The sequence below is a fragment of the Trachymyrmex cornetzi genome, unplaced genomic scaffold (genome assembly GCF_001594075.2).
Source record: "Trachymyrmex cornetzi isolate Tcor2-1 unplaced genomic scaffold, Tcor1.1 scaffold1160, whole genome shotgun sequence".
Taxonomy (NCBI): domain Eukaryota; kingdom Metazoa; phylum Arthropoda; class Insecta; order Hymenoptera; family Formicidae; genus Trachymyrmex; species Trachymyrmex cornetzi.
Window position 1 is genome coordinate 216,911 of NW_017295720.1, and position 10,333 is coordinate 227,243.

At 34.2% G+C, this 10,333-nt stretch overlaps 1 protein-coding gene across 1 annotated transcript in view; it reads right to left on the reverse strand.

Annotated features, from left to right (window-relative positions):
* Vps13 (vacuolar protein sorting 13C) overlaps positions 1–10,333 on the reverse strand; it is a 30,618-nt gene that overhangs the window by 3,284 nt on the left and 17,001 nt on the right. Inside the window, exons 14-42 of the mRNA XM_018513464.1 lie at positions 9,769–9,871; positions 9,560–9,706; positions 9,270–9,466; positions 8,718–8,855; positions 8,530–8,649; positions 8,160–8,339; positions 7,852–8,031; positions 7,412–7,573; positions 7,188–7,351; positions 6,704–6,824; positions 6,341–6,565; positions 5,997–6,212; positions 5,613–5,654; positions 5,034–5,099; positions 4,287–4,490; positions 3,994–4,131; positions 3,769–3,915; positions 3,482–3,630; positions 3,158–3,269; positions 2,840–3,078; positions 2,365–2,530; positions 2,029–2,245; positions 1,616–1,791; positions 1,424–1,543; positions 1,208–1,329; positions 712–1,025; positions 397–518; positions 158–327; positions 8–79 (exon numbers count right to left, since the gene is read on the reverse strand). Of these exons, the coding sequence (XP_018368966.1) occupies positions 8–79; positions 158–327; positions 397–518; positions 712–1,025; positions 1,208–1,329; positions 1,424–1,543; positions 1,616–1,791; positions 2,029–2,245; positions 2,365–2,530; positions 2,840–3,078; positions 3,158–3,269; positions 3,482–3,630; positions 3,769–3,915; positions 3,994–4,131; positions 4,287–4,490; positions 5,034–5,099; positions 5,613–5,654; positions 5,997–6,212; positions 6,341–6,565; positions 6,704–6,824; positions 7,188–7,351; positions 7,412–7,573; positions 7,852–8,031; positions 8,160–8,339; positions 8,530–8,649; positions 8,718–8,855; positions 9,270–9,466; positions 9,560–9,706; positions 9,769–9,871 (4,529 nt within the window). The remainder of the gene's footprint in view (positions 1–7; positions 80–157; positions 328–396; positions 519–711; positions 1,026–1,207; positions 1,330–1,423; positions 1,544–1,615; positions 1,792–2,028; positions 2,246–2,364; positions 2,531–2,839; positions 3,079–3,157; positions 3,270–3,481; positions 3,631–3,768; positions 3,916–3,993; positions 4,132–4,286; positions 4,491–5,033; positions 5,100–5,612; positions 5,655–5,996; positions 6,213–6,340; positions 6,566–6,703; positions 6,825–7,187; positions 7,352–7,411; positions 7,574–7,851; positions 8,032–8,159; positions 8,340–8,529; positions 8,650–8,717; positions 8,856–9,269; positions 9,467–9,559; positions 9,707–9,768; positions 9,872–10,333) is intronic.

Genomic DNA, 10,333 nt, shown 5'->3' on the forward strand with positions numbered 1-10,333 from the left:
GTATGGCCTAACGAGACTGTCCGGTTGCAGAAATCTGGGCGATCGTACTCTTTTTGCTTCCTCACTTAATTCAGTAGCTCTGAAATAAATACATTGAAAATAATTAATTGTCTTATTTATTAATTAAGATTGCTTTTGCATAATTAACAAGTCATACCGTCTAACTGCTCCGAAGGAACCACTTGCAAAGTCAATAACACCAGCAGTAGGCCTAGTGACAAGTCCAACAACACCCTTTCCAAACCCTTTGAAGAATCCTTCCACTCCTTCCTCTTTCGCTCCTGATAAAGGTTTCATTACCACACCAGTCACACCATCGACTACACCCTATTAAATGACAAATTCGTAAATATATTAAATTAAATAATTAACAGAATAATTAATCCGCGATCTTACCATTACTAAACCCTTTCCGCTTCGTGCAAGACCTTCTTGTAAGTTGGCGGGCTGTTTATTGAGCTGTTCTTGTCTCTTTCGCTGATAATCTTTGTCAAAGGTTAGAGCAGCTATACCTTTACCTGCAAAAACGTAAGTAATAAAATAAATAAATATATATTGTAATATTTTAAGTTAAAATATAAAATTGTCAAATGCTAAAAATTACAACAATTAAGCATAATGTAAAGTTCTTGCATTACACTATCTTTTGCAAGTGTAAAAATACAATTTTTTAGTCGAGCAAAATTTAAAAAATTGGAGGAAGATACATACCCATTGCTCCCGTAATCTTCGATACAGCGCCCGCCATTCCGCCGACAGTATGGCCCAACATGCTGCGCACCCCGAGAAACAGGCCCTCCGCAAACTCTCCTGGACCCTGTATGGCTCCTTGGAAGGGTTCGTAGAACAGATCTTCGATACCCTTCATGGTTCCGACCACAAGTCCATATGGATTACCGATCACATCGAGTCCCAGCACGAGTACGTAGGCCTGCTTAATTGCCTGGCCCGCGTAATGAGTGCTCGCCTCGGAGACGAGCTGCTTATGCGTCATGAACACGTAGTTTCTTTCAAAGTATGCCAATCTGTATCAATAGAAGAATACTTAGAATCTTATAATCTCAGCATTTGTACAATACGAAGACTACAAAGTTCAGAAATTCTAGTACGCTTTTAAATATCTTTAATTGTAATTAAATATCTTTAATTGTAATTTTAAAAATCTTTAATTGTACTAATTGTAAGTTGTACTAATTAAAGGCCTTACTTGAACACAATGTCGTTAATATCTGTCAGCGTCACTCCAATTCCTTGCAAAAGCACATTCAACACTTGCGGCAACGCGGAGGGCCCTGCTCCGCTTCCGGTCATTGAAAAACTGATATGTATCTGTGAATAAAGAAAGAAAAAGATCAAGATTTAACTGTCGGATAATAACGTTTGCATTTACATTTTTGTATCTATATATTGAAACGTGACATACCTTGAGAGGCGAAAAGTGCAGTAGATCGAAAAAGTTCTTCTGCTCGGCCGTGGTGATCAAACTGACGTGGTACATTAACGGTTCATCGACTAGTTTCATGTCTTTATGGAATAAAGCACTCTGAAATAAACGAACAAGATCATCTATATGTTACAGAACGATCTAAATAAGATGCAATATCTCGCGTCTCACCTCTTCCGCGTCGTTGACCTCGGTCGCCTCAAGTAAGCCCATTATCGCATTTATGAAGACAATGTCCACCTTGATATGAAATTCTTGTATGAGAACTTTGAAGTATCGGAATTGTTGCACAGTGCTGTGCTCCAATAGGCGCTTGACCATACTTAGCTCCGCAAAAGGTTTCATGACTACAAAAATAAACAAAAAATAGGAAAAAATTAGAAAAATAGATACATAATTCTTAAAAAAAATTTAGGAATTACGTTTTCATTAGTATATGATAATTAACCTTCGATTATAGTATTTTACAAACCAGATTTCTAAAGAATCTTGTTTGAAGTACAGAATGCAACTAAATCTCTAATCGGTAAACGATTCAAAGTTTTTTTTACCTACAATTTAGAACCTCAGTACCAAAATAATACCTGTACTCTGCGTGACGCTCTTTGGCGGTGGTACTGGAGCTAGTATAACTGGAAAAACGCATTCCGACAACTGATTGTCGATCTGAAGTTTGTTGATCTTTGCGTGCAGTTGTACCTGATGCGCTGAAGTACGATATTGCAGCCAAAGTCCAGTCTGAAAGGTGCGTCTCATGTATCTACGATGTGGCCTCAACATTTCCATATTCAGATAATCCACCTAGGAACAATGAAAAATGATTTTAAAAATTAAGTAATTACAGACGCTTCTTGTGGTCCAGAATTAAAATTAGATCCAAGCCTTAAAAACTTTAATTAAGCGAAAACTTTTTGTTTTACCATTAGTTTTGGGTCCAACATTATCCGGTAGTCCGCATCCATTTTGCCGATTTGCAATTCCCTAATATATCGTTGATATCCCTCTTCGATAGCGTTGACTTCCTTAGCACTTAACGCTCGCCATCGACCGCCGATGGATTTACGCGTCTCCCATATGATCCCTGAGCTGGATTATAATATAGAATTTCATTAATTTTATATGGTAACACAATTATACGAAGAGAGTATATAATTATCATTTCGTTAAATAATATTAAATTTATATTTGTCAATTATTGTGTAAAAATTATAATTATGTGTAAAATTATAAAAGTAAAATTATATTAAAAATATAATTTTAATTTAAAAAAATTTTTTACTAAATATGTAAATAAAATTTAATATTAAAAGACTGCAATACTCTTACCTGGCGATGCACATATACAAACTAAATGTGTAAATAAAATTTAATATTAAAAGACTGCAATACTCTTACCTGGCGATGCACATATACAACAACTCGGACTTGGTGATGTTATTCACGAGAGAAAATCCAATGCCGTGAATGTTCAACGTGATTTCTTGATCAATTATTTCCAGATCACCAGCCAGCTGACAATCCTCAGCAATCTTCAAATTTGTAGTAAACAGCATCACTCTTTGAGTACCGTCTAGGAACGAAACATAAAACAGTTTCTCGTCTATTTCCGGTAGTTGGAAGGTGCCGAGATTATCCTGAAAAAGAAATGAGGATGGGTTCATTATTCGCTTTTATGAACATTTCCTCTTGCTTTTGATTATCTATTCCGTTTACCTTGCGAAGATTATCCTCAATTTCCTTGCCGTTGTTATCTTCCCATACCAGTTTTCGTGATCCTGCCGGATTTTCCCAGGTATAAAACATTCTATTGTACGACTGCACGGACCTGTCAACGTACAAACGCGCAATCGGTTCATGTCGAATAAATATACAGGGTGATTCTCGGCAAGTCTTTTTGCTTAACTCGAGATTAATATTGTTAATAATAATAATAATTTTAATTAATTAGGGTACAAAAATCCTCAGGTGATTGTTTAAGAAAATAAAACAGCTGACTCATCCAGAGTTAACAATCTCGTCGGCGTATTCCCAACTTACCTGACGTTGAGAGAACCTTTTTCCCATAGATTGATAGTATGTGGCGTATGATTGATGATTATAGCTGGCGCGTTGCCTGGGACGTAGGCCGACATAGAGATGTAAATGCCGCCCTCGTTGATTTGGACGTCTACATTGATTCCTCCGTACTATGGTGAAAAAGATTTTGTTAGAAGTACAAAACACAAATATTTCATTATTTACTGTAGTTAATTGTGCTTGCGGTACAATAAATAAATTACGTGTAATATATTTAATTATTACTCTTTGTTACTATGCTTCATTACCTTATTGTCCAATTTCAGCAGAGTCGTGTGACTGTCGGTATAAATAAACGCCGCGGTTTTCTCGGGTTGACTTGCGACTTTAGCCTTCAGAGTCTTGTTATCGTATTCGGTTCGAGGCCACAGAGCCGCGCATTCACCAGGAGGCACCTTGGCAGCGGTAATATTGTAATGCAATATTTCACTAAAAGATTTTTATAGTAATAGAATTTCTTATATCTAACATACTTTGATCGTCGGATCAGCTGGTCGGTCACCCTCCTGGCATTCTATAAGAAAATCTGCGTTGTTGATAAGTATGTAGTACGGAGTAAACGTGATCTGCTTGGTCAACGAGTTGTATGTCAGCTGATTGTGTACTCCGATCTGTAACAGAAAAACTAGAGCTTTATTTGTATTTATTTCTTGTCTTACTCTCTATTTTTTTATCTTAAATATATTATATTATTATTAATTTAGTAATAGATGCGTTTTAATGTAAACAAATAAAAAAAAAGAATAAAAATTAACGACATAAGAACCTGATATATCATTCCATTGTATTTACAGGCCACCACACCCTCGCTACCCGCGACATCGATGGAGAATTTGTCGGACCACTCTCCATCTTCCACTCTGATCATGGCTTTCTTCTTGCCAAAGAAAGCTTTGGAGCGGAACGAGAATAGAATAGGCCCCTTGAAATGCTCTGGATGATACAAGATATTCAAGAAATCATCTGCTGTCTGGAAAGAGCAATCGATATAAATTAATCTCGACGTTCAACTTGTCAAAAATATCTTTGAAACATCATGCAGTTAAGAACAAGTAACTAACACCTCCATAATATTAGCTTGTTATACAAACTTTGTCGATTTTGCGTTGCAATCAGAATGTTTTACGTCTAGTATCTAAAAATGAGGAAACGATCGAGGACTGAAGGATTGGCATATTTAAAAATACAGCTATTAAAAGAAATAGAAATATAAATTAATTAAGAATAAAAAGGATTAAAGGAAACAGAAAATAAGTAGCACGTGTAATAAAGCACAGTGATGCATAATGATGTTAGCTAATTACTGTTAATTTATGTATGACTTATGTTTGACAAAATGCAATTGTAAAAATGGACACATTAATCGACTAACACAATAATAATCTAAAGTTTGAGGCCGTTCAGTTCCGGTGGCACGACTAGATTAGACGATTGTTATTTGATAATGATTAAGTTTTGCGGACACAAGCGAACACGAGAACAGCGATAGTATTGAAATAAAGCGATGTGTCACCGCGCGAGTTTTCCTCTTCCTGTACTGTGCGCGTTGCCGATGAGGTTTCATAGCAGAAACAAATTTCTGAAAGACGTTTGCACATACATTTTCACGGATAAAGCGATGAATATCAATTTCTATTCAACAACAAAAATTTGATTTGACAATTAGGCGGTGATAATTGTTCTAGAAGTCATTGTATAATTATTAACAATCCACACAAAAAGAACAATTTTGTTAAAATATTAAAAAATTTTAAATAAATTAGATAGATACAAATTGGAAAATAACTCTGTTGGATCATTAATATAATTGTACAGAAAACTTAAGCGTGAGTAATGCTGAAAAAAATTTCGATATTGTAGCAATCTGTTTGAGCGTCTTACATGATTATTTTGATAGTTTAACAAAATTATTTTTAGATCTGCATCTAGCTAAATATTTAAATACTTTAGCAAAATCGTTCTTTCCATGCAATAATAGTGTAGAATAATAATGTAGAATTAAAAAATTCTGAGAACTAATTTTGCTAATAATATACAAAATGGCTATTTATGAGAAGCACAATAATGCAGCATGATAACAGGAAATCTCTACCTTCATCGGACTCGAGTGCTCTTTGCCAACTTTACTTGATTTCTGTAAAATAATGGAGCATGTTGAATACAAGACTAATCAGGCAAGATGCAATGCTGGTTAGTCTTGCGATATACTAATGGGGAACAAGAAAGGCTGAAAATCGAGCGAGGAAGCAAACGTTAATACAAGAGTATTATTTGACATAAGAAGAATGCGTATCAATAAAGAATTCTACAATGTATGGCTGATGCAAAAGGGGCTCTCTGTAAAATGCGGTTGAGACTTAAAGATCTTAGGGAACTTTCAAGATTCTTTAACAAATGTAAAGATAATAATCAATTGCAAACTGTATGCAGAGGCAAAGTTACCAAAAGCGACGAAACTATCGCTGCAAACACATACTCGATAGGACAGCATTAAACCAGTCTTGTTCAGCATCCAGAAGGGACAATACAACGCCATAACAATCGAACCATGTTTGTAAGACGTGTGCATTCCAAGATCCAGAACCACTTTCTCCGCGCTGTCGAAAGACTCAAACGACCAAACCGCGAATTCTGGTGGGTTCGCCATGATTTCGCCTTTGCATGACCAATCCTTCTCCAGATAATTGAGTAGCTATAACACATCATTCGATTTAAATAAATAAATCGCAAATGTTATGTTTTATAAAAGGTAATAATTAATAATTATAATTATTAATAATAGTTAATTATTAAATTTTTATTAATTGATGTATATTCTACCTTAATTATTATGTTTGACTTGGTTAGGTCAATTGTAGGAAGTTGCATAGAGGCACTTGCTTCGAGCAAGTTTTCCTGAACTGTGCCAGGCAAACAGATGATGATGTCGATCGGTAGGAAGTTTTTCAGATACACAGACGGATATAGATGTACATTGTAGATAGTACTAGCCATGGTATGACGAGTAGTATTCTCAAAATACACCTGCTCAATCTCTCCCACAGCCTGCATAAACAAATATCCTGTATTCCTCTATTATTTATTACTAAAAATATTTGTCAACTTCATTAAGCGAATGAAATTACGTTTAAAGCAAGAAATACATATATTTTATAAAAAAAATATATACGGAAAGACACCGACCTGTATATAAAATAGTTCTGTAGAATCTTGCTTAGATCGCGATTCGCATTTCAATAATTTCGTCATGGAAACAGTTTTCTGCAGATCCTTCCAGACGAATGGTTCGACTGACACCATATATCTAAAATACGTTAAATATGACCATTAAAAAATTTATATATCAAAGTTTTTCGTCGTTTATATTTTATAAAAATATATATATATTATGTATCTATAATTGTAATGTATTATATATTATACTTTTAAGAAAGAGTACTGTAAATGCAGATGATTTGGGACAGCATGTACTTTTGTTAAATTCAATCATGGAATCCACCTACACTGTCCCAAGTTATCTACATTTACGGTATATATATTATACATATATGTTTAAAATTTTTTTTACTATTTTATCTTTTGTTATTTTATTTTCATAGTTACGTTAAACGACTTTAAACAATAATCAAGAAAATAATATTGCTAACATAAAACAATGCGAACGTACCCGCTGACGCTGAAAAACAGCCAATAAATGTTGGTCGGAGTGTACACGGCATCCAGAGGTAAATTAAGTTTCTCATCTGGTGCTACTGTGCCCACGCACTCCACCTCGTTTCCACGCTTCGTCATATAATAAACAGATATCGGCTGCGCGAAATGATTGTGGACCTATAACACGCAAGGAGCTAATTATTACTGATAAAATATAATTCGCTCTCCTCTATTTACCTGAAGAATGCTTCTAAGAGTGACGATCGTGCTACCCTCTTCCACAATAATATCTGACACAATACCCCATTCCTCGGAACCATCTTTTCGGTGCTTTAAAGAGAAGAATCTCTTATCCGCTCTCAACACAGGTATCGCCAATTTGCTTTGAATGCCTTTAAACTATTAAATTATCGTACTAGTTAATTACATTAATAATGATAAAATAGTCTTAACATTTATTTTATTAATTTGAAACTCATCAAGTCATATCATATGATATATTAAAAACAGATTGTTGATCTGTTTATATTTAATGTTTTTTAATTATTTGTAATCTGAAAGTTACTTTCAACCGCTTGTCATCGACTATTTTCGACATTTTTATCAAAAGATTGACTCAAGATACGTCAAAAAATCATAAATCTACAATTTTACATTCTGATTATATAATGACTTACAGATATGGAGAATTTACTATCTTCTCTGTCTTTCACGGTCTCCACTTTCAACTGCTCGATCAGACGCATGTCAAGCAGCTTGGACGTCTTAGATGCAAGCTGTATCGATGCACCAGTTTCGAGGATTACTTCCATATACGAGTCACTATGATCTCTTATTCTCGAGCCGTCATCAAAAATCTGTAAAGGCATATTTTATATTCGTCTTTTATATTAATAAAATTATTATTTTATCATTAAATGTTAATACATAAAATTACATTAAGTAGACAAGTGAATAGAAATGTAAGATTCTTTATTATAATGACCTTGAAGAAACTGTGTTCCAGATCGAGTATTATCGCCAGGCCAGTCTCGTTCTTCAGTACATACGGCGCCACTTTTCTGGTGGGTCCTTTTCCGCTGGCCTCCATAGCCGAAGAAAACGATTGGCCTAATTGTTTTAGAACGTCTAAACACGTCTTTGTGACAGTTATTTCCAGATTATCCTATCCCAAACGAAAGAGAGATCTTACATTCTTTCGGCATATAATTTTGCAGTAATATTATCCTAGCTGTGATAAATCTCATTAAAATTCACAAAAAATTTTGTATCATTTAAGACGAAATACAAAAAATATCTATAATCCACATCTATAATCAATATTTAATATTTATATCCCGATGAACTTTGCTTACAAAGGACGTAATGTCGATAGACATCTTGGTAGACTGGTGTAATTCTTCGATTTCGCTCTCCGAGATAGGGCTGACCGCGCTAGCGCCTCTGGAGTCTAGCATTATGTCGTTAAATTGAACCTAACAAACGAATCGACGTCAATCAACTAAATATTTATTAGAGATAATAGGAAGAATGCTAAAGTTACCTTGATTTTCAATTCCCACGGCGTTGAGACGCGTTTACCGTTAGTGGAGCTTTCTGTTGGCTCGATCAATGGTTCCCACAATGCAAGACGACTATTATAATACGACATGATCACCGACATCGTGCAGTCCATGCTCATCTGCGAGCACAAGTCACGTAAACCATAATACTCATAAGAGGAGAATAATAATAATAATTACAATAATGATAAGGAACAAGATAAATAACTAAGGAACAAGATTTCTCTACACCTAAATGGTGATTCTTATATTTTTATTAGAAAAAAATATAAGGTTAAAAAAGTTCTATCATGAAATTCTGATAAAAATAACGAATGGAGAAAAACGTTAAAATGACGTTAGGACATTAGACAATAAGACAAGCGGAGATTCTAAAAATTAAAGGGTGTAACATTTTTCAAAAAATATTCTTATTCAGTATAAAAAGTCTTACAAGAAACAGTCTTGTTCAGAAATAAAAAATAATTCATCCCAAAATTGCTCAATATAAATAATAAAAAAAATAATACAAAAACGATTCCTAAACAACTTACAGATTTTGTACTCCAATCACTGATGTTGCTTTGGAAACCCACATGAAGCAGTAACATTGGCAAAGTTTTGTTGCCGACACCCGCCTCCAGAGTAAACAAAATTGTCGGCGCCGAGACAATGGCCAATTCAGGCTTATAAGGTGCTGCAACCTCATCATCTGGATATGTAAACTCTTCGAGTGCCTCCATCGCAACTTCTAAAATAAATTAATCCGACGGTTTAACAAATAAAAAATATTTTTTTGTACAACGAATAATTATCAAATTATCATTATCAACTTATTATTAACCTGTCTTTAAAAACCAATAATTAATCTCTTCGAAAGGTGTGACGATCCACAATCCTTCATAATTAGGCTCGGGTTTATCGACTTCCTTGTCCTCTTCCTCCTTCTTTGTTACCATGTGAATGACTTTACTCAATATTTCGATCACACCTGTAAATTGTTACATTTTATTTTATTAAGTACTAACTATCAGCATGAAATTCGTAAATTACCTGGCGAAACAGACATGTGTATATCCGTGCAACGGACTTCTAAATGAAGCCCTTTTCCCTCTGGCGTAGAACCAGCTACGCTAATGCTGCATGGCCTCAAGACCTATGATAATAATTAACAATAATAACAATTAACATAAAAAAGATATTAGAATGAATTACTTTAAGATGGCTTTGATTTAACAATAATTTAAAGAGAATCTATTTATAAATATTAAAAATATAAGATTAAATCATTCTGTAAATACTTGACAACAATGATTTAATTACCTATATTAATATATATTTCAATTAATCATTAAGAAATATATCAAGTGTCTCTGTAAAAAGTGACTGGAATTGGAAATTTATACTTCCTGAATAAAAATGAATGTTGTATACATATAAAACAATTTAATATTGAACAAACAATCTTAACCGTCGTGAAGTTAGCCCCCCAAAATTAAAAAAAATTAAGTTTCTATAGCTCATTCGATTGCTCATCGTTTGCACATGTATGCACATTTCGAATTTTCGTTTGCACACTTTCAGTTTAAAAGTTATTCAAAAAACAAATTTGGGGGGG